This window comes from Spermophilus citellus (genome assembly GCF_964194105.1).
Source record: "Spermophilus citellus genome assembly, chromosome: 8".
Classification (NCBI taxonomy): domain Eukaryota; kingdom Metazoa; phylum Chordata; class Mammalia; order Rodentia; family Sciuridae; genus Spermophilus; species Spermophilus citellus.
Window position 1 is genome coordinate 141,176,653 of NC_138189.1, and position 24,607 is coordinate 141,201,259.

At 35.9% G+C, this 24,607-nt stretch overlaps 1 protein-coding gene across 1 annotated transcript in view; it reads right to left on the minus strand.

Moving 5' to 3' along the window:
* The window catches only part of LOC308654738 (large ribosomal subunit protein uL22-like), a gene marked incomplete at its 5' end in the record, with an annotated part of 36,206 nt that extends 11,842 nt beyond the window's left edge, over positions 1-24,364 (minus strand). Inside the window, 2 exons of the mRNA XM_081304386.1 lie at positions 21,597-21,658; positions 24,277-24,364. Coding sequence (XP_081160512.1) covers positions 21,597-21,658; positions 24,277-24,364 — 150 coding nt within the window. The remainder of the gene's footprint in view (positions 1-21,596; positions 21,659-24,276) is intronic.
* Positions 24,365-24,607: the final 243 nt, after the last annotated feature.

Genomic DNA, 24,607 nt, shown 5'->3' on the forward strand with positions numbered 1-24,607 from the left:
AACAAGATAGGCAGTGAACAAGATAAATTTCTGCCAGTACAGGAACCCAGGAAATTTTTGAGACTTCTGAAGGCAAAGAATTTATTAAATTCATCAGACCTGCAGTTGAAATATGGGGAAGAGCATTTCTTTGGTTTTGTTTTTAATATAATGTTTTAAATAATGAATGGAGGCATTTAAAGGTGCTATCTGAGATTCTGTATGAAAACAGAATTCACACAGTGGATTTGAGACTTTGTGAATTTTTCTGTACTCTATGACGTTCTCTGCAAAAGGACACACAAAGGCCTAGAGGGTTAATTAAAACTATTGCTGGGCCTGTGTAAATAACCAGACCAGACTTAAAGGAAAAAATAGTTGTGCTTTAATTTGATATAATAAACTTTAATTTTTTATATTTTACTTATTCTAATTAGTTATATATGACAGCAGAATGCAATTCAATTCCTATTACACAAATAGAGAAAATTTTTCATAACTCTGGTTGAACACAAAGTAGTCATACCGTCTGTGTTTTCATACATGTACTTAGGGTTATGATGTCCATCTCATTCCACTGTCTTCCTTACTCCCATACCCACTTTCCCTTCCTCCACTTTGCCTTATCTAAAGTTCCTCTATTCCTCTCGTGCTCGTCTACCCCATCCCCATTATGAATTAGCATCCTATATCAGAGATGACATTCATCATTTGGCTTTTTGGGATTGGCTAACATCACTTAGCATTATATTCTCCAACTCCATTCATTTACTTGTAAATGCCATTATGTTATTATCTTTTAATGCTGAGTAATATTCCATTGTGTGTGTGTGTGTGTGTGTGTGTGTGTATAATTCACAGTTTATTTACTCATTCATCTACTGAAGAGTATCTAGGTTGGATCCACAATATAGCTATTTTGAATTGTGCTGCTATAAACATTGATGTGGCTGTGTCCCTGCAGTATGCTGTTGTTAAATCCTTTGGGTATAAGCCAAGGAGTGGGGGAATCCAAGATGGCAGGACAGAGGGAGGCAGCATTCTGTGTCACTCCATGACTTGGGTCTCAACTAGTGGGAATACTGCTTTGCTGAGAGTGATAGAGGACCCCTTTACATTTGATCCCCTGCAGGTATCATGGTCACTATGCTGTGTGGGGCCCCAGAACCCAGCATTAGAATAGGACTTCAGACTAGGACTACTCGCCCATGCAGGTCTTGCGGGTGCCTTAGTGGGATCAACAGCATCAGCACCAGTGCAGATTCCCAGACACTGCTCCCACAAAGGATGCTCAGCTTCTATCCACATGCAGAAAGTTCAGCTGTCACTCCTGTGTCGACTCCTATCTACCAACGTGGTGCTCCCTCAATTGCCTCCATCATGGGACTCGGCAGCTACTGCCATAGTCCCCTGCTCATGGTAGTCTGCTTGTACTTAGGGACATCACAGGCTTTAAAGACAGCCACAGCAGCAACACTGCACAACACAGAGCTCATCTCTGAACACATGGCACAATGCCATCACTTGGTTCACTCTACCTGACCTGACACTCCATTGCTAAAAGCACTGCCTCCATGTTGGGTCACCCACCTCCATCACCATTTTTAGTAAGAGCAACTACTCCCACCAGATAGCCAGGTACCCCCAGTTTTCTAAATCCCCCCAATCCTCGGCAACCACTAACTTGGCAGAGTGACTGCCCAATTCAAAACAGCCCTCCGCAACAGGTGCTCACCCACCAAAGTGCAACACCTAGACCCCTGGAGAGAAAGGTTCCTGATGAAAAATTAGAAAGAGGGTGAGGGAGATACACTTTAGAGACTAATGTAGAGGGCAGGAACAGTGAGGTCTACAGACAAGATGAGGAGATAAAACCTGGCACCCACATCACAGGAGCAGACCCCAGAGAAGATTCTTGAGGTACAATCTCCCAACAGGACCGGCGGGTGCCACATCCCACTTCCAGTTGCATCCAAGACCAACCCTCACAGCCTGGTAATTCCTACCATCCTGAGTGCAGAGATACTACTTAAGGACAGCCCCACCTATCAGATGAGAAGGGAAGCAGGAAAGATACTGATCCCAAACCAAAACAATCTTTGTTTCTTCCTTGGAGATTTTTTTTTCTTCTCCCTCTTTATTCCCCCACCCACACTTCCCCAACATATTTGAAAACAAGTACTTTGCGTGAATTAGGATATTGAGGACTGAGACGAAATCAATAGTATATTACAGTTGTGTTGTATATTCTTCTTTTTTTTTTAAAAAAAATCTTCTTTGATTTTTTCCTCTTCAATTTTTAATATTTTAATCTTTTTAAAATTTTTCTTAATGTATATGTGTGTTTCTTATGTACTCTACTTTCTTTCCTCTTGTCTACCCCCAATTACTACCTCTCTATTCTTTTGCTACTAACCTTCTTTGTTTCTCTTTCACACTTCTGAAGATATAATCTCTGTATCCTTATCTCATACCTCCTCAGCATCTCTTCCTACAACTCATCCCAGTTTTTTGTCCATTATCAGAAACTGTAAACTCTTTTACAGAACTACTGCTTATATTGTAAATAATAATTGAACTCATCATTTCTGTACATATGACCAAACTATAAATGTCTTAATAACAACTATTTATTTTTAGGTGGTATTTTGTTTATATTTGGCTCTGTTAATATTATCCTTCCCCTCAAAGGAGAGGTATTGGAACCCTACAGAGGCACTATAAGCCTACAGGTTAAAAATAGTAATGGCTTGGATCTACAGAGCTAGATAGGAAGACACACAAGCAACATGAAAAGACAAGGGAAGAAAGTGCCCCAAACATATCAAGATACCACATTATTAGAATCCAGGGCCAGCGCAGCAAATGAAATTACAGAGGAGTTCAGGATGTGCATAATTAAAACATTCTGTGAATTAAAGGATGATATAAGAGAGTAAATACAGGCAGCAAAAAATCATGTTGACAAAGAGCTACATAAACAAATAAAGGAAGCAAACGATTACTTCAAAAGGGAGATCGAGAGTTTCGAAAGAAAAACCAAACAGAAATCCACGAAATGAAAGAAACAATAAACCAAATTAAAAGTTCAATTGAAAGCGCCACTAACAGAGTAGACCACTTGGAAGACAGGACATCAGACAATGATGACAAAATATATAATCTTGAAAAGAATGTAGACCCCACAGTAAAAATGGTAAGAAGTCATGAGCAGAACATTCAACAAATATGGAATAGCATAAAAAGACCAACTTTAAGAGTTATTGGGATAGAGGAAGGCATAGAACTCCAAACCAAAGGAATGAAGAATCTATTAAATGAAATAATATCAGAAAAATTTCTAAACATGAAAAATGAGTTGGAAAGCCAAAATTCAAGAGACAGAACACCAAATGTATAAAATAACAACAGATCCACACAAAATCACATTATAATGAAAATGCCTAATGTGCAGAATAAGGACAGAATGTTAAAAGCCATGAGACAAAGGAATCAGATTACATATGGGAGAAACCAACTGGATTATATGCAGATTTTTCAATCCAGATCCTGAAAGCTAGAAAATCCTGGTACAACATATATCAAGCTCTGAAAATGGATGCCAACTAAGAATTTTGTATCCATCAAAATTAATCTTTAGATTTGATAATGAAGTAAAAACCTTCCATGATAAAGAAAAGTTAAAAGAATTTACAACTAGAAAACCTGCACTACAGAACATCCTCAGCAAAATATTTATGAAGAGGAAATGAAAAACAACAATAAAAATCAGCAGAAGAAGGTACTGTACTAAGGAAAAAGTTAATCAACAGAGAAACCAAGTCAAGTTAAATAATAAAAATTAACAAAAATTGCTGGGAATACAAATCATGTCTCAATAATAACCCTGGATATTAATAGAATAAATAAAGGGATAAAGAAGGACATTTCATATTGCTTAAGGGAACCATACAACAATGAGACACAACAATTATAAATACATATGTCCCCCAAAATGGAGCATCTATGTTTATCAAACTATTCTCAAATTCAAGAATCAAATTGACCAAAACACAATAATTTGGGGAAACTTCAACACACCTCTTTCACCACTGGATAGATATTCCAAACAAAAGCTGAATAAAGAAACTATAGAACTCAATAAAAATCAATAACTTAGATTTAACTGACATACATAGAATATATAATCCTCAATGAGCAAATACATTTTCTTCTCAGCAGCACATAAATTCTTCTCTAAAGTAGACCATATGCTATGCCACAAAGAAACTCTTAGCAAATACAAAAATGTGGAGATACTACCCTTTATTCTATAAGATGATAATGAAATGGAATTAGAAATCAATGATAAAACAAAAATTAAAATGAATCCAACACCTGCAGAGTAAATAATATGCTACTGAATTCACAATAGACAAAGAAGAACAAATCAACACCAAAAGCAGTAGAAGACAGGAAATTTTATTTATTTTTTCAAAGAATCAACTTTTTGTTTTGTCAATTTGTTCAATTGTTTCTTTTGTTTCAATTTCATTGATTTGAGCTCTAATTTTATTTTTGCCTCTACTGCTTTTTTTTATTGATTGTTCAAAACATTACAGAGCTCATGATATATCATCTTTCATACATTAGACTCAATTGGGTTTTGAACTCCCATTTTTACCCCAAATACAGATTGCAGAATCACAACTGTTACATACTCACATTATTACATAATGCCATATTAGTGACTATTGTATTCTGCTACCTTTCCTATCCCCTACTATCCCCCCTCCCCGCCCCTCCCATCTTCCCTCTCTATCTCCTCTGCTGTTGTTCAATTCTCTCCCCTGTTTTCCCCCTCCCCCTTGCCCCTCATAACCTCTTATAATTTTGTGTATCATTGAAGGTCTCCTACCATTTCCATATGCTTTCCCTTCTCTCTCCCTTTCTCTCCCCCATTCGTCTTTGTTTACTGTTAGTCTTTTCCTCATGCTCTTCCTTCCTGTTCTGTTCTTATTTGCTCTCTTTATATCAAAGAAGACATTTGGCATTTGTTTTTTAGGGATTGGCTAGCTTCACTTAGCATAATCTGTTCTAATGACATCCATTTCCCTGCAAATTCTATGATTTTGTCATTTTTTAGTGCTGCATACTACTCCATTGTGTATAGATGCCACATTTTTTTATCCATTCATCTATTGAAGGGCATCTAGGTTGGTTCCACAGTCTAGCTATTGTGAATTGTGTCGCTATAATCATTGATGTGGCCGTATCCCTATAGTGCGCTCTTTTAAGGTCCTCAGGGAATAGTCCGAGAAGGGCGATAGCTGGGTCAAATGGTGGATCCATTCCCAGCTTTCCAAGAAATCTCCATACTGCTTTCCAAATTGGCCTCACCATTTTGCAGTCCCACCAGCAGTGTACAAGTGTACCCTTTTCCCCACATCTTCTCCAGCATTTGTTGTTGTTTGACTTCATAATGGCTGCCAATCTTACTGGAGATGGTATCTTAGGGTGGTTTTGATTTGCATTTCTCTGATTGCTAGAGATGGTGAGCATTTTTTCATGTACTTGTTGATTGATTGTATGTCCTCCTCTGAGAAGTGTCTGTTCAGGTCCTTGGCCCATTTGTTGATTGGGTTATTTGCTATCTTATTGTTTAATTTTTTGAGTTCTTTGTACATTCTGGATATTAGGGCTCTATCTGAGGTGTGAGGGGTAAAAATTTGTTCCCAGGATGTAGGCTCTCTATTTACCTCTTTTATTGTTTCCCTTGCTGAGAAAAAACTTACAACTATCTTATATTTGATAAAGGGGCTAAAAACATGCAATGGAGGAAGGATAGCATCTTCAACAAATGGTGCTGGGGAAATTGGAAATCCATATGCAACAAAATGAAATTGAATCCCTTTCTCTCGCCATCCACAAAAGTTAACTCAAAATGGATCAAGGAGCTAGATATCAAATCAGAGACGCTGCGTCTGATAGAAGAAAAAGTTGGCTCTGATCTACATATAGTGGGGTCGGGCTCCAAATTCCTTAATAGGACGCCCATAGCCCAAGAGTTAATAACAAGAATAAACAAATGGGACTTACTTAAAATCCTCTACTGCTTTTGATATTGATTTGTTCTTCTTTTTCTAGGGCTTCGAGATGTAATGTTAGGTCATTTATTTGTTGACTTTTTCTTCTTTTAAGGAATAAACTCCACTCTTTAAAGGAATGAACTTTACTCTTAGTACTGCCTTAAAAGTGTTCCAGAGATTTTGATACATTGTGTCAGTGTTGTCATTTACCTCTGAGAATTTTTAATCTACATCTTGATGTCTTTTGCAAAGCATTGTTAATTCAGTAACATATTATTTAGTCTGCAGGTTTTGGAGTCATTTTAATTTTGTTTTATCATTGATATCTAATTTCATTCTGTTATCATCTGATAGAATAAAGGGTAGTATCTCCACTTTTTTTTTGTATTTGCTAAGAGTTGCTTTGTGGCGTAATATATGGTCTATTTTAGAGAAGAATCCATGTACTGACAAGAAAAAAGTTTATTTGCTCACTGAGGATGAAATATTCTATATGTCTCTGTTAGACTAAGTTATTGATGGTATTATTGAATTCTGTAGATTCTTTGTTTAGCTTTTGATTGGAAGATCTATCCAGTGCTGAAAGAGGTGTGTTAAAGTCACCAGAATTATTGTGTTGTGAACTTGACAAGAGTTTGTTTGATGAACATAGATGCTCTATTGTTTTGAGCATATGTATTTATAATTGTTATTTCTTGTTGTTTTATTGTTCCATTCAGAAGTATGAAAAGGCCTTCTTTATCCCTTTTGATTATCCTTGGCTTAAAGACTACTTTATTTGATATGAGGATGGAAACACCTGCTTGTTTCCATAGTCCATGTGAGTAGAGTCCCCCCCCCCCCCGATATTTCACTTTTAGTCTGTGGATATCTTTTCCTATGAGATGAATCTATTGCACACAGCATGTAGTTGGCTCTTTTTTGAAAAAGTCCAATCTTACAGTCTATTTCTTTTGATTGGTGAGTTTAGGCTATTAACATTCAGGGATTTTATTGAGACATGATTTGTATTTCCAGATATTGATGTTTATTTTTGGTATTTAACTGACTTGGTTTCTTCTTAGATTATTTTTTCCTTTAGTGTACTACCTTCTTCGGTTGATTTTTATTTTTGTTTTTCATTTCCTCCTCATGGAGTATTTTGCCAATAATGTTCTGTAGTGCACACTTTCTAGCTGTAAATTCTTTTAACTTCTGTTTATCATGGAAGGTTTTTATTTCATCATCAAATCTAAAGCTTTATTTTTCTGGATATATCATTCTTGGTTGACATTCATTTTCTTTCAGAGATTGGTATATGTTGTTCCAGGATCTTCTAGTGTTCAGGGGTCTGGGTTAAGAATTCTGCAGATATCCTAATTGGTTTCTCCCTGTATGTAATATGATTCCTTTCTCTCTTGGCTTTTAAGATTCTCTTCTTCTGTATGCTAGGCATTTTCATTACAATGTGACTCAGTATGGATCTGTTGTGGTTTCATATATTTGTCATCCTGCAAGCCTCTTGTATTTGGTTTTCAATTCATTCTTCATTTTTGGAAAATTTTTTATATTATTTCATTGAATAGATTGCTCATTCCTTTGGTTTGGACCTCTATGCCTTCCTGTATCCCAATAACTCTTAAATTTTGTCTTTTTTGTATTATCCCATATTTCTTAAAGTTTCTGCCCACAGTTTCTTACCATTTTCACTGTGTGATATACAATCTTTTTTCTTTTTCTTTTTCTTTTTAATGTGGTGCTGAGATTTGAACCCTGTGCCTTACACAGCTAGGCAAGATTGCCACTGAGCTACAGCCCCAGCCCTGATCTACGTTCTTTTTAAGACTATATATTTTGTTTTTATTGTCTGAAATCATGTTTTCTAAGTGGTCTAATCTGTTAGTGATGCTTTCTATTGAACTTTTAATTTGTTTTATTGTTTCTTTCATTTCAAGGATTTCTGTAGTTTTTTTTTTTTTTTCAGAACCTCCATCTCTTCATTGAAGTAATCTTTTGCTTCCTGCATTTGCTTATGTAGCTTTTTATTGAAATGATCTTTTGTTGCCTGTATTTATTCTCTTATATCATCCCTTTAATTCACAGAACATTTTAATTATGTACATTGTAAACTCCTACTCGTAATTTCTTCTGTTGTGCTAGCTATGGAGTCTAATAATGTAGTATTTTGATTTGTTTGGGGCACCTTTTATTCTTGTTTTTTTTTTTTTCATGTTGTTCATGTATCTTTCCTTCTAGCTCTGAGGATCTGCAGCGTTACTGTTTTTTATGCTTTAGGCTCATAGTGCCCCCGCAGGGTTCCAATACCTCTCCTGCCCAGCCAGTGTTCCACGCTGGGATTTGCCACAGCTAAAGATGGCCCTGAAGGGGTCCCAAGATGGAGGAGGCTGCTTTCAATGATGGAGTGTCAGCTTTTGGTGGTGGAAGAGGTTTCAGGAGGTGATGTTGGGTGATGTTTTCAAAGATGCAGCTCTGACACAGTGTGGGCTCTCCGGGCTCTGGCCCAGGCCACCTGGGCTCCATGAGTGTTGGAGAGACTCTAAACCTTTTGATAATATGTATGAACATAAAATAGGAGAATTGTCATAAAAATAATTGTGACTAGACAATGTGAAATTGGCAGACCTGTTTAAGACACACATCTGCGTTATCTTTGTCTTTTGTTGTCTTTGAGCTATGTGGCACCTTTGCAAGTAGTAGATATCTGATAATAGTGCATATGCTTCTGTACATTCACATACAGATGCATTTTTGACCAGTCAGGATACAGTTGGTTTCCATCCACTGTGTAAAGGGGCCATTTTCTTCTTTACTTTAAAAAAATATATATCTTTTGCAGAATAAGTTCAGTACTTTTGTTTGTTTATAGATGTCAACATTTGGAAGAATCTATTGACTGGATAAAATAAGACTAAATATTCCCTTATTCATTAATGAATAAAGCCACATATTAGAAATGTATTCATATTCTATTTGGATGAGCATACTCTTTTAACTTTTTAAAATATACTTTATTATTACTCTCTGCATATATGTCACTTAAATTTGTCTTTGACCTCTTCATTGTCATTTCTTCTACCTCTACTATGTAACAGATTCTATTCAAGTAGATTTACAAAAGCCTTTCAATTTTAAAAACAGCTCCCTACTGTAGGTATTATTATGATCATTTTATATCCAAGGAAAAATCTTTCATAATGCTAATTGGGGAAATCATGATTTAACTGTGAATCTATTCCCAATTCTGCATCTTTAGTATTGCGTGTTAACTTTTCAAAATGTGTAATGAAACCCCAAAATGAAAATGATTGATTTCACCACTTTATCTTCTACTTCAATAGAATAGAATTGTGCATAATTATTTTGATAATCAAATCAAGATCTAAGCCATAAGAAAACATCATTCCAGTAATGTTCTCAGTGTGGAAGGAGAAAGTTGGCATCTAATGTGCACACTCTGTTGACAATAAAAAATATAAATAACCCTGGAGAGCTCGCTGGTATATCATTCACAGTACACCTCTATAAAATTGGCTGGCTTCCTGACTTCCAACCTCCAAGCAAGCCTATTAACCTTAGCTGGTATTGTTTTGAACAATTTTCAGAATCATCTACTTTATCACCAAAAGCCAGGAATTGCTTGTTCATTTTTATGTTGTTTTGGGTTTTTTATAGGAATAGAATTCTTGATCGAGCTGGCTTTCTTACCTACCTCAGCAATATGACTTGCCCATGCTTAGCTACGAGGCAGCATTTTGAATGTGTTGCTAGAAAAGTTTTCTTTTTTTCTCTCCATCTAAATTGCGAAGCCTTTGCGTTTTGCTTTCTTTTCAAAATTTTCTCTATTCTGTAACAATAGGTTTTCCAGAGCTATTTTTGTGAGCACAATAAGAAGCTACCCTACTCCGTCTCAGAATTCTATTACCAAATGTCTACTTGCTTTCAGACACCCATTCATTTTGGCATTCCCCTAAACTAAAAATGCCAGAACAAAAGCTTCACTTGGACTCATGAGAGTTCTAAATAGTTAAATGTTAATTTAGTATCTTACCCTTTGAGACTGAGATTTGATAAGCCACAGAGAACCTGTCTTCCCGTGTCCATTTCTCTGCATCCTACAATATAAGAGGATCCCATTTTGTGGCCTGCAGTCTGTCACTTACCCTATACTTATTTAGAATTGAATGAGCATACATATTGGTTGAGCCACATTTGAGAAAGTAGCAAATCTCACTTTCCTCTCTTCCCTCTCTTTTTACTTAATGTTTAGTTTTTTTTTTTTTTCCTGCCATTCTGGGCTCAGTGTCCATGATACATGGTCACTGCATTCACTCCTTATCAGCATGAACATCTCTGACCAAACAACTTTTGACAGAGTTGTTGAGCTCCTCTATGTGGATTTTTTTTTTAATGTCTTCATGCTTTCATGATTCTTAGATAATCTTCTTTCTCTCCTTGCTAGGTGGTTTTTGGTTTGTTTTTCTGTCTGTTGCTTTACTCGTTAACCCATATTTAATTCATGAGTCTATGTTGGTTTTACTCTTTACTCTCCTTCGTATCCTTCATAGGAACAAACACTTTAAAGAGATTTTAAGTATTTTCAGCCTTTTTTCACCTGAGGCTTTTGTGTCAAGATTTCCCCAACTATAAATGTTAATTCTTCCTGAAAATTAGCACGTCAAGGTTGAGTTTATTAGCTTCTTTAAGAAATGTATCATGAGAAAAATTCTTCATTCAAAAGTGACACAGGCAGAAAGCTACATTAGGGATACTTTACACTCATTTTCCAGGTGTTGGTATGAACATCAAGGCTTCATTTCCAAATTGAGATTGTAATTTCTTCTTCTTATGTGTAAACGGCTAATGTATTCATCAAAGCCCTCCTACTATAAATTAGGTTAATAAAGCAAATCTAATCTTCATGTTTCTTATACCTACCTTAATCCAACTGCATCTAGGGATTTCTTAAACTTTATTTTCTACATATTCTCTTCCCTTTCTCTCATACTACTTCCAAATTCTTAATTACTTAAGTCTCCCACTTTTCAATACTCATTTGCAAGTTTAGCTACTAAAATCTTTCCATTTTTCTTGTCAATGTCTCCTTTCCTTGATGTGTCAATTTTATGTTTTTTTTTTTTTTTTACCAGTGTCTTTCTGTATGTCATGTAGATAGTTCTAATTTTTTTAAATTAAATAATGCAATGTTTCTACCAAGTTGTGGTCTAATGTTTAAGCAATGTTTGGGATGAATTTCCTTAGAATTTTTCATTCACGTTTGAATGAAGAACCAGTGAATAATCCTATCTATTCTAATCACCCCTGGAACTGAATGTGGGGGTGTTTATTCTCTGCAGTGTTATAAGGATGTGGCTGGTCCTGTTTTTATTGATTGATTTATTCTTTCTTTTCTCCTTTCATTCATTCATTAAGCATTTTTTTGAGCATCAACTCTATAACAGACCCATTTGTGTGTGTGTGTGTGTGTCTGTGTGTGAGCATCTGTGTGTGTATAAAGTAAGATGCTCTTGACTTTAAAATGCTCATACCTAATTGGCAAGACAATGAATATAATATTTTAAAAAGTAATGATACACATATACATGTATATACATATATATATCACATATGTGCTTATATCTCAGAATAAAAGATAAACGTTTGGGGGAAATGCTGTGGAAGAACAACCTTCTTGAGTCTTGCAATGCCACAAGGAGAGAAGACAAGATTGGGTTCTGTCTGGAGGGATAGATAGCCCAAAGCTTTCTTGGCAAAGGAATCTCTTGTTAAAGCATCAGGTAGACATGGGAAAGTATGGTCAGGTCAGGCAAGGTGAGAAGTTTGTGGTGATGTGTGTGAAATAATTGCTGTCCGCTTCTTTCTGCCTTTGCTCCTTTTAGTATTTCACATGAACTTTCCTTTGTCACCTTTATGGTCTTTTGAAAGTGTTTAAGACCAATGCTAATCTAATGCTTTGCTTTCATGAAATGAGAGTAACTGTTAAAACTCAATTTGTAAATGCCATGGTAACCACACAGTTGGATCTATTTTCTTATTCTCTGGAGACATAGGGTTTGCACTAGTCTGTCACAGTAGCCTCTATTTAATAAATGGAATAGTCATGAGGTAAATTAATGAATGTCTCAGTATGTACATTTCTGCACCTTTATCTAGACTGTCACATGGACAGCTCTAACTGGTTTGGCTCAGATTCGCTTCAGTTCATACACTCAAGAACACATTTATCAGACCCCAGACAGCAAGGCTCCGCTAGACAGTCAATACACTCAGGAGAGGAGCAGAAGAGTGAGATTCTAATTATTCTTGATATAGGGCATTCTAAGGATGTCTGGTGCCAAACTAATGAAAGTTATTTTTCTTCAGGAAATTGAAAGACGATACATGGGGTGTCTTCAAGTTTCCACGGAAATGGAGTTAAATGAGAAACATGTGGCACTCCGTGATGGATACAGATCATCCTGAATCACTTCACATCTGCTGGCTAAATAGAGAAATAACTATAAATCTTTTCAAAAACAAAGGAGAGAAAAATGCAGCAAATATATCAAGTAATACCTTTATGGCACCATTAGCATGACTCTATCTAGAAGGTTATTTATAACGGTTGAATTATTTGTCACATACCATTTAAAAGAAAATAGTTGAAATAACAGATGAGTTATAATGTTCAAACGTTGTTTGTAAGCTCTATATATTTAACTTTGCTATATATAAACATTATTTTTAATCTTTAGTAACATTTTAGAAGTTTAGAAATGAATAAAACCTTCATCTCAGAGTAAGTTCAGATCCTTTTGATATTTTATAGTTTTGTTTTTAATAATCCTCAACAGAAATTTAAAGAAGTTTATCTTGTCCTTGTGTGCATGCATGTTAAAAGTGTTATTTACAAGGGGTGGTAATGGTGGTAATGTTGTGGAATAATTTTTCTTTCTTTTTTCTTTTTTTGGTGAATGTAGATTTCTTCCACGTTTCAAAAAAGTTTCTGACTCACCCCTGTTCACCCCTGTCCACCAAGCTCCATTTACAGTATAATACCACTTAACTACTCTTTGAGTGTAATTTAAAAATTTGTATTTTTAATCTTACCTATGAGTGCTAAAATGATACACCTTACATAATATTTTATCATTTTATGGTCTCACATTTCACTTATAAAGGAAAATTATTTTATCACCATGTAATTATTTGGCAATATTTTGGTCATCATCTGCATTCCTCTTTCTCTTAGCTCTTAGAATAAGAACTACTTTTTTTTCTTTTTTCATAAAAAAATAAAGAGAAAAGGTGTAAAAATAATCCTTTCATTGTTTTCAAACTCCATCTAGACCTGGGACATGGTACTGGTATTGGAGGGCAGAATTCTGTGGGTAGTTTTTATCTGGAAGCTTCATATTGTAAACTAACAATTACTAAAGTTGCTTCTTTATCCCCTTCTTCACTTCTTCAAATAATCTGCCAATGATACACCTGAAAAAAAAGTGAAGGTTTAGCATCAAATTGGGAAATGAGATTTAAGATGAGAATTGCCACTGAATTAAGCATCTGTTGAATAACCAAAAGCAAAAAGAAATTTTAAAAAATCATTGTATAATATTTGAGCATAAACAGACATTCAGATAAAGCTTTATTATTTTATCTGACAATTAAAATCGAGTTCTAAATGCCATGGGTTCCCCACACTGGAGATGAACTGGTATTAAATATCAGGATCTGTGATAAAATTCTGGTCTGATAAGAATTTTCAACCAAAGAAAAAGGAAACCATTTCAGAAAACTGCCATGCAAGGTACTGAAATTTAATGACATAATTTAAGTATTATAACATTTTGAAAGGACATTAGAGGTCAGAGTTAAACTCCCTCATTTTCAGCTGCAGAGACAGTAGAACAATGAGTTTTAATAACTTTTTTAAGGTCATTTTGTGATTTTATTAGTTATAAATTGCATATTTTATTTAGTCTCAAATCTCTTATCTGAGTAGCGATGCTTCTCAAAAGTTCTCTATTGCAGTGCAGTGTAAGATGATTCTAAAAGGGAGGGAGTGTGTCACAGAGAGGTGATTCTGCTACACAGAGGAGTAATGGGGTGGTGGTTAAGAGATGCTTCTGAAAGTTGGATCTTTTCAGAATCTCCCTTTCCTTCTTCAAAATTTAGATTAAAGAAACTCTGAGACCATCGTTGTAGACTGGGGTTTTAATTGTGGCATATTATATCGCAATGAAGAGGTGCTATTCCTTTAAGGTGCTAGTGGGGTGGATGGGGAGAGAGAATGTATCTTGTAAATAAAGGGAAGAAGATAAAGGGGCAGAAGTACAGTTGCCTACTGAATGGACATGGCTTCATGTGCCCTGTGATTGGCACTAGAGTATCAACTCCCTCCTGCGTACATTACTCATTTAGCATCCACAGAATCAGAGCCTGCCTATGAGAGGAGTGAAGGACACAGAGTCTTTGTGTTAAATCTGATGAACCCTTTGGGAATCACATTAATTACTTTGGAAAAACAAATTAGAGATTTGAAAAGAAGCATGAGAACTTTACAGGAAGATGGGGTCAAGGTAAGGCTTTCTTACTGGGTTCAGCTACCTAAATCTCATCTTTTGTTTCATAGTTATGAAAGGTTCATCACAGTGGCAGTGAATTAGAAGTCATTACATCAGGCACTAGGGGTATGGAAACTCTGTCCCACATCCCACCAGAAAGTGACCTGATTACATTTGATTGGAAGCAGAGTGATGAAGGGGGTGAGGCAGGAAGCAAACACTCTTGCTAACTCTCATTCATTGAGAGTCAACGCTTCTTTGCCATCTTGTTAAAAATGAGAACCTCATCGTTCACTTTTCTAGTTGCTTTCAGTCTGTGATTAAATAAAGTGCTGAAGTTTCTCTGACCTGTGGTCAAATTAGTATCTTTCCCTTCACTTACTAGGAACCCTCTGCGAATAAAGACGAACACATAATAGGACAGCCACATCTATAAAATGTGGTTGGTATGTCTGAGCGTCACAGATTTCTGACAACACATAGAGATTAATTAGGTTTTAACTTTCCATTTCTTTCCCTTTAATCAGGGTTTTATTTTCAAATTCCAAGTGGAGAGAGCTTCAAATATTTCGCCTCAGGATTTCTATGCATAAAAAGGCCACTATGGCAGAGCTACTCAGATGAATACAGGGACGTAGATAAGAAAGAGTATAACCATAAACTTCATCTGTGGTTAAAACAAGGAATCTGGGTATATTTAGCATGGTAAATTAGATGTGTCCTGTTCTAAGGCAAACTGAAAAGTTATGGCTATTTGGGTCTCTATTATGTATCATTAATAAAATTTTAGGGATTACCAACATAAATATTTTTTGTAGTTACACTAAAACATGGTTCACTTTCTGGCTATTAGCCAATTTGGTGTGGAAAGGTGGGAAGAAGGGAATCAATAGTAAGTACTTACTGCCCACCTGGTACTTTATTCCTTATTTTCTCTCTCTGTCTTTCTTTCTCTCCCTCTCTGTTTGCATCTAATACAGCATCTTAAGAGGTACGTGTTCGTCACTATTTAGAAAAAATGACATTTAGGAGTTAAAAAATTGAAGGTATATCATTTCTTGGACGTGAAGTGATTTTTTAGACTTTAAGACTCTATTTTTACCATTTGTGACTGGCTATCTCTAGATTCTCTCTGGTTATAGAACTTATATTGGGAGATGAAAATGTCCCACTAATCTTTAGACTGCTACCCTGGCATTCACTGGAACTGGTGGCAGAGGAAGAGAACTGTTCATTAGCCAGTCCCATGATGCGGGAGGATTCAGCGGGGGAGGGTGGTCTCATTTCATCAAGTGCCTTATCAGGGATTGCTATGTAGACAGACAGCACAGAAAGACAGAAGTCTGCAACTCTGCAAAAACCACCTCCCTCCAGGAAGTGATCTGTTATTAACTGGAGTTTTGTGACAGCCTTCTATCCAGGCTTCCTGTAACTATACATGTTCTACTTCCTGCCAACCTCCATAGAGCCCAAATGACAGTCCCCAAACCCAAATTCAGACAGGTGACCCACCTGTGTTTTAATTTTACTGTGACTTCTCATTGTCATTCAACATTCCTATAAGCCCGTATCAACCAATCTATGTGATCGGAAGTTCTAGTATGGTTTTCAGGAGCAAAGAGAATTGGAAATGAAAATCAAGAGATAGGAAGGAAGTATTCTATGCATAAAAGCCCACTATATCAGAAATTATAAAAGCAATACATTCCTATGTTTTTACCTCATAAGGGACTTTATCTTTAGAGACTTTTGAATGCTAGTAGGGAAAGACTGAATTTCTCTCTCATTTTTATAGGCACTTAAGTTGAGTCCAATGCTCAGAAAACAACTTGTGTTAGAAAACCTCAGACTATTGCTCTGAAACTATTTTTACAAAATTCCGTGTGAGTAAGATCTAAACTATCAAACATAAAGGAGAAATATGAAGCATAGAATATATTCTGTTCTTGTAGGGAAACTAGGAGCCAGAGAGGAGACAATGGCCAAGGCCAAGCAATAAATGAAGCAGAACTTGTCTGCAAAATCTGACACAATTCTGGGATTAGGATTCTAATTCATTGTTTTTTCAACCACTCTGTCATCAACTGATTTCTATTTAAGAACAGTTTGTAGGAAACATTTAGAAATAAGAATCATTCTTTTTCATCTTTGTTCTGCCACCTAAAACATTGCATTTGATAATGTTTGATGTGTCTTTTTAAATAAGCAATGCCTCTCTGTCAGGTTCACAATGGTACATTTGCATGAATGATTAATAGAATCAAACTTTAAAACATGCATTATGTCTAACATTGTCAAACTCATCAATTTCACACATATATGTGTTTTGAAATAATGGATAAAAGGACTAAAAATTAAAAGGGATATGAACAAATAAAACTATTGCAAGTACATTAGGAAAAATTGTTTTAAACACTTGACATGTTTAATAAGCTGATACAAAATACTAAATTACAACGATACTAGTTTTTTGGTATGTTTTAAAGTGGGACTTTGTGGCTTCTCACTGAGGAAAACATCAATTCCTGTTTTGGGAATGGAGAGAGGATTGAGGATTATGTCCAAATGCCTTTTGTCTTTCTGGTACAAATGGAAAGGAAACTTGAAATAAAAAAATACAGATTTTTAAAAATCACTGTACTAATGAACAAATGGCTTTGTTTTACTCTTCAACTGTTTTTCAGTTCATTATCTGCATATATTTCTCAGCTAATATGCTTTGAAGAGGCAGAATCTTCTCTGTGATTGGTATGACTTTGATTTAGCACAGCAAGGACAAGCTAGTTTGGATAGATGGATATTCAATTTTTCTGTATGCTGAAGATCATGGAGTTATACTTTTAGTGTGTAGTTTCTGTTCCTCTGGTTAAATTAGCACAATTGAAATATACTTTGTCATTTTAAATAACATCTTGGGCAGGCTCTGAACCTGCCTTCAAACATAGTCAGGAAATATATTTGACACAATTTTGTATTACATTCAATTATAAAAATGAGGGATTTTTATCTTGAGCTACTTTTAAAGTAAGTCACTCTTTTTATGAATATAAGAAGTTAGGACACTGATCTGCTTTATGAGGATCATAAAGACCACTTCTTTAGAGTCAGAAGACATGGTGGGTTCTTGTTCCACTGTTCCATAGCTGAATTGCACGTGCTATGTTGGTTTAATTTTAGCCTCCATCTCACTAGCTGTAAAATGGTAATTGGCTTTAGTTTCTGAGAATATTGGAGGGATTAAATAGATTATTTATTGGAAAATATTTAATACATAGAAAAGAATGATTTTCGTGATGACTTGAGAAGTTTAGAGGAAAACTTCCTCTATTTTTTCTTTTACAATAGAGTGTTCAGCTAAACAATTGTGCTCTGTAAGTACAACTAAACAGCAACAGGGTAATGTGATTGTAACCAGCATAAGTAATCTGCATGGCTGAGTCATTACATGGAGAACAACTGACTAGTCTCAGGGCAGCCTCTGTGAGTGTACGGCATGTGCCTTGTCAAACCACCAATGATTCTCTTTTACTTCTGTTAAACCTAAGCTATGTCTCCTTGTGTCCTATAAGAAATTTATTAAACAAATTTTATAAAACATATGTGAATGGAAAACATGATAAATATGATTGTTGTGAAAGAAAACACATCTGACATAAATTGATTACTTAAAGATGATCTGTATTACCAAAATATAAAACCAAAAGATTCAAACTGTGAATATAGATAGCTCTCATGAACCAAAAGGAAAAATTATCAAAACAAATGAAAAAAAATTTAAATATATAAACAGGCAAGTCAGAGGAGAAAAAATTACTATAGTCAATATTGTTTTGAAAAGGTGAATGGCATATAAGTTGCCCAAAGGAAATATCAGATTTTAAAATGTCAAACTGGAAACAAATTGCTAACATTTTGAAAATGTGAAGTATAAAAAAGGATGGGGAAAAAGAAAGACTCAGACCTTGTGCTGTGACAACATAAACTAGCTAACTTGAAAAAGTACTTGTGCAAAGTTGAGTGGAGATGAAGAGGGGCATGTTTGAAAACTCATCACCTTTGCTCAAAGTTTATTGTCTAAGAAAGCTTTTGACATGCATGAGAACATTTACGAGAACTTGGGTTATAAGAGTAAAGTATTTGAATATCCTAAATGTCTACTGAAAGGAGACAGCTAATTTAATCACAGTATTTTTTACATATGGCTATTAATTATTAAAATATTTGAGGTATAATACATATATAAACAATGGCAAGTTTCACATAAAAGTGAAGGTCTTGAAGTAAGTTGTGAAATGAAACTTTCATTATTGTGTAATGTTTAGAAATATATAAACACACAAAATTAAAGGATATATTATACATGACCTGATGTACAAAATTACATGAAAGACATAGAATAAAAACATAATTCAGGAGAGAGGTTCTGTGCCAGATAAATAGAAGATAGAAAGGAATGAAATCAAGGAGAGCACAGGGAACTTTAATTGTATCAATATTTTTTAAATAAAAATTTTTATTTAAAAAAAAACTTTTAAAAGTATTGATGAGAATTTAATTTAACTTTACTTTAATTTTAATTTCTAGCATTGGTACACTTGTAAATTTGGATTAACAAACCAGTTGAAAACAGCTAAGAAAGCAGGACAGTGGGTTAAGAAGCATTTGGCTGAAGCAACTGGCAGGTTCCCAGGACATGAGAAGTACTGGGCTAAGCATCACAGGAGACAGGATTCGAGGGATGTGAGCCTGACTTTTAGTCAGCTCTAGCCCTTGGGGCACTGCCAACTCTAAAAGAGGTAACTGAGAGGCTGAGGCCCTCAGAACTGTTTTGGACAGTCCTGTGAGGAGGCTGGAATAAAAAACAAACAAACAAAAACTGTAGCACAGTAACTTCCCTAAGGAACAGGTTGCCCCCATAAGTCCCTCATGTTGGGTTAGGGTCCTGAAGGGCTGGCATAGAGAAGAAGCCAACTGTACTCTGCTTGGCACTGATATTCAGAAGGACTGGAGCCTTATCAGTTAAATTTAAGCACAGATTCTTGATTTAGTTGGTTTGGGATCATTATTGCTCCAAGATCCCCAAAAGAAATCATCAAGTCTGTGTTTAATTTGGAGGGAACACAGGAGTAAGAGTGAAGAAAACAGGAGAGGAATTTGGGTTTATAGCAAAGATGTTCTTTTTTAATTTAGGTTGTGGTTACGAAGGTGAAATTTTGTGATAAATTTTAAGCGGTGTATTTTTGACTTCTACCCCATTTTTTGTACTGATAGGTACGTTGAAATGTTTCATCCTAAGTAATTGGCCTAAATATCTTTTCAAAAAATCAAATGATAGAGTTTAAGATTTAGTAGTTTATAAACTCATAGATGTTTATCATGCTGGTCACTTTTTTTGTATCTTTTGTTTCATAAATTAAAGAGAGTAAAAGAGAGAAAAAAAAAAAACAAACAAAAATACAATCACCAAACATACATTCTGGGAAAGACTGGGAAGGAAAATCATGTCTTTCCTAGGGAGTAAATGTTACATCTAGCTTTGTGAATTTCTAAGTGCTGTTTACAACAGCTGCAAATAGTCCATGAATGTTCTTTACAGGTCTACATTTCTCATTTTTCCATTGAATTCCTCTCTTTCAAAAAAATAAAGTGAAATATTATTGAGTCATTTAAAAGGATTTGGGGGAGTGACCACTAGTTAATGCAGTTATTTCTCAGAACCAGTATTGTTTCACTCTTTGAATGATCTGAAATAGTAGCCAAATGGATTAAATCTTGTACAAGCGATGTGAATCACGGTCTTGAACCTACAGCTTGATGCCATCCTCTCCCCATGTCAGAACATCCTATTTTAGTACACTGTATACATTTTTCTTCCCTAAGAGGTCAACAAGGTCACAACTTCCTTTTCTCTAGCCTTGGTCTTCACAAGTCTTCCAGCTGAGTTCCTAGGGCATTTCAAAAGCTGGTTTCTCTCTCTCTCTCTCTCTCTCTCTCTCTGAATATATCAAATATTTAAAATATGCATGACGTTTTATTCTTCTGTCACCACTTTCTTGAAACTTTTCCCAGTACACTCAGACACCATTTGAGCCTCAAGGCTTGGACCTCCATCAACTGATATCTTCTGCTATTGCTGCTTGTTTACCTCCCTGCCTCTAGAGAGAAACAGAAGAATCTTGATGTAAACGCTTTGTGTCTTTTTTCATTAGTAAGAATTCAATAAACAACAGTTAAATCAGTGTATGAAAATGAATAGTTAGATATTCTTTTTTTTCTTTTTCTTTTTTTCCTGCTCTGGGGATCAAACCCACTGGCTCTTGACCTCTGAGGTACACCTCTAGTCCTTATTTTTATTTTTGGACAGGCTTTCACTAAGACTCCCAGACTGCCCTCAATCTGGTGATCCTCCTGCCCCATTTTCCCAGGATGCCATGGAGCCAGACCCTATATACACTCTTGAGAAGTCCCCATTTCAATGAGCAGTCCCTGATGAAGTGGGATGAACAATAAAAAGACCATTATATTTTTAACTCCCAAGAATATATTTTTTAAAAATTAGTTAATAAAATATAGCTACAATATATTTTAGGCACAATCTATTTGTTTTAGCTAAACTATAAAGAATAACGATCCCAAACCTATTTTATCATGAATGATAGTGCAGAAAGTTAACATCATCATCACAAATTTTGTAAATAAAAGAAAACTAACATTTACTTGATAATATTTTTGTATTTGTATTGTTTTTAAGCAGATTGCAGTAGAGAATTTCTCATATTAAAGTCATCTAGGTAGAAGATCTTTGAACAATCTGTCGATTTTCTGCTGAAATATTTGAAATAAGGATGAAAACTGTAAAGTAAGACCAAAAATTTGGTAAAATCGTTCACTAATATAAAGGTACTAAGAGAAACCTACCCTGTCCTGAAGACTTATGACATTCAGACCTGTAGAAAGAAAAGAGAAGGAAAAAAAGTATTCATACAATTTCATCTGTTGTAGACTGCACAGTGACTTCAAAGACATCCAAGTCTTCATCATCAGAACCTATAAATATATGACCACAAATGACAAAGTAGATTTTGCAAATGTGATTTAGACACAGACCTTGAAATAGAAGATTATTTTTTATTATTTGGGAGAGCACAATCTAGTATCATGGGTCCATAAAAGTGGAGAAACTTTTTCAGGTCAAGGTCAGTACCATATGACCTGGAATTTGATCAACTGTTATAACTTTAAAGATAAAGGAGGGGGCCAAAAATGAATGAACAGAGGCAGTTGCTACAAGGAAGTGGATTTTTCCTAGAGCCTTAAGAAAAACAAACACATACGAGCCTGCCAAACCCTTGAATTTAGTGCAGTACTTTTTATGTTTAAGACTCTAAGTTTTTGATAACTAACATATTATAATAGAAATAGAAAACTAAAAAGATGGCCTCTGTCTGATCTTGGATTTGGAGACTTTGTGACTACACCAACTAGCGAATTAAGACATCTTTACTTTTTCCCAAAGGAAGATGATTTCATTTATTTCCTTATCTCCCTCAAACTTCAGAACAACCATCAGTCACAAGAACCACCAGAAAAGTGGCAGGAAGTGGTGTGCGTGTGTGATGGGTTGAAAACCAAGGCCAAAATCCAATGTATTATTTCTAGTCTGTGTCAAGTTGGCAGATTTTATACAACATGCACACACCCATGCGCGCGCGTACACACACACACGCACACACACACGCACACACACACACGCACACACACACACACACACACGATGCTTAAAGGAAACCTGAAGCTCATTGGGTAACTGTCATTATCCATTTCTCTAGTGAGAGGAGTGGACAAAGAGATAACACAGAGTATGTGACCTATAAGAGGCAGAACATGGGACTTGAGTTCCCCTCATGATTTTTTCTTTTGTCCTAACATAGTCACATAAATAATTCGACATCACTCCTTTTTATTAAAGTTATGCACATGCATTTTCTCTATCCTGGTGTTATGGTTTGGATGTGAGGTGTCCCCCTGAAAGCTCACACATGAAACGATGCAAGGCAGGAAAGTTTGGAGGAAAAATGATTGGGTTATAGCCTCATCAGTGAGCTAATCACTGATGGGGTTAACTGAGGTGGTAAGGTGTGGCTGGGGGAGGTGGGAACTGGGATGTGTGTGGCTTTGGGTATATATTTGTATCTGGAGAGTGGAGTGAGTCTGTCTGCTTTCTGATCACCATGATGTCAGCTGCTTCCCTCTGCCACACACTTTGCTAAGATGTTCAGCCTCACCTGAGCCCTGAGGAACGGAGCTGGTCTTCTGTGGACTACCACCTCTGAAATTGTGAGCCCTCAGATAAACTCTTCCTCACTCCTGTTTTTCTGGTCAGATCCTTTAGTTATAGCAGCAGAAAAACCAAGACACCTGTCCCCCCATTGCTCCTTGATCTTGTTTCAATTGCCTTCCTTCATCACAGAATTCCTATATCTGGCAGAGATACATCTCCTTGTGTTAGAAATAGAAGACAATTATTTTATATACAGACTTTTATTAAAATAAACCGACGTAATGGAAAATTCTAATCCAAATGATTTTAAAAAACAGTTGTTTTGGAGTAGGAAACTCGGAATTCCTGTGGTTGAGTAGACATCAGTGAAGCAAGACTTCATCTAGCACGACTTATTTCTTCTCCTCCTCTCCCTTTCCTTCTTCCTCTCCTCCTCCTTTTTCTTTCATTTGGTCCACTCTGCGTGTGGAGGAGCTAATATTCCCTGAAGTTCCTTTCCTGGTTTGTCCATAACAATGGTCCAGCACTTTCTAAGTTTACTTCAACCTTTGCTCATGTTTTCAGGGCTGAGAAAATATCTTCAGCCAACCAACAATCACCATAAAGTTCTGCGAGTTCTTTGATGAAACCGATCCGAGTCCCCTGCCGCCCTTTAATCGGGGCTTCCTGGAACACGGAATGCAGTTATGGGCGCTCTTCTTTTTTCATTCCTGGAAATGGAGCTAGCATTCAAAATCAAGTGGATCCCAAAGGACAGTTATGGTTCTCGGGGAAGGAAGTGCTACTGGAGACGTTGATAAAGTGAGGAAAAATGTGTGAATAATGAATATGAAGAAAAATATTGTGCATGTGGTGTCCCTGGGGAAAAGTCTTTGTCTTTTTGTTGCTTTTTTAGCATGGCTGCTCACTGTGGGGTTCCTAGTGTGACCCCCGCAGCATGATTTCAATCCAAGTTTCATAATCAATAAGAGAAATAAATTCCTATTAGCAAACTATGTAAAAGTATGGAAAACCTGAGAGACTCTATGGACAAATTACGGTAATTAATAAATGAAAACCAAATAAAGTAATTCAGATGTACTATAAATACACAGAAATGAATTCCTCTACATACTAGCAACATACAAGGGGAATTTTCAAGACAGTTAAATTTACAATTTTGAGGAAATATGAACCATACTTCAAATACTGCTCTGCATTAGGTTAGACAGTTAAAAGGATAAGATTACATTCTATTTCACACAATATTTATACAATCTCAAGATAGATAAAAGCCTTAAAGCCAAATCATAAAATTTATTAGCAGATCTATTACTGGGTGTAATAAAGACTTTTCCAAACCATGGAATATATAAACAACAAAGGGACTTAATCCAAAACTTACCGGGGATAAAGTTTAAAAATTCTGTTCTATCAATGTGAGGAGAGCCACCATGAGGTACTTTGGGGGTCTTCTCTTGGTACCAGGCCATGGAGACTTAGATGTGTTCCCTGGGCACTAGCCCGGCTTTCCCATGAGCATCAGTGGTGCAGGGCCTGAGGTCTCCATCTTCACTCCACCAGGGAGACGACTCTGGAGTTGGGAGTAACCTGTTGGGAACTGGACAACCCACCTTAGACCTTACTTGGCAAACAGCATTCCATGAGAAACCTTTGCTGTTTCCCCATATAAATAAGGCAAGCGTGGGCTCCATCTCTCTCTTTCTAGTGGCTGG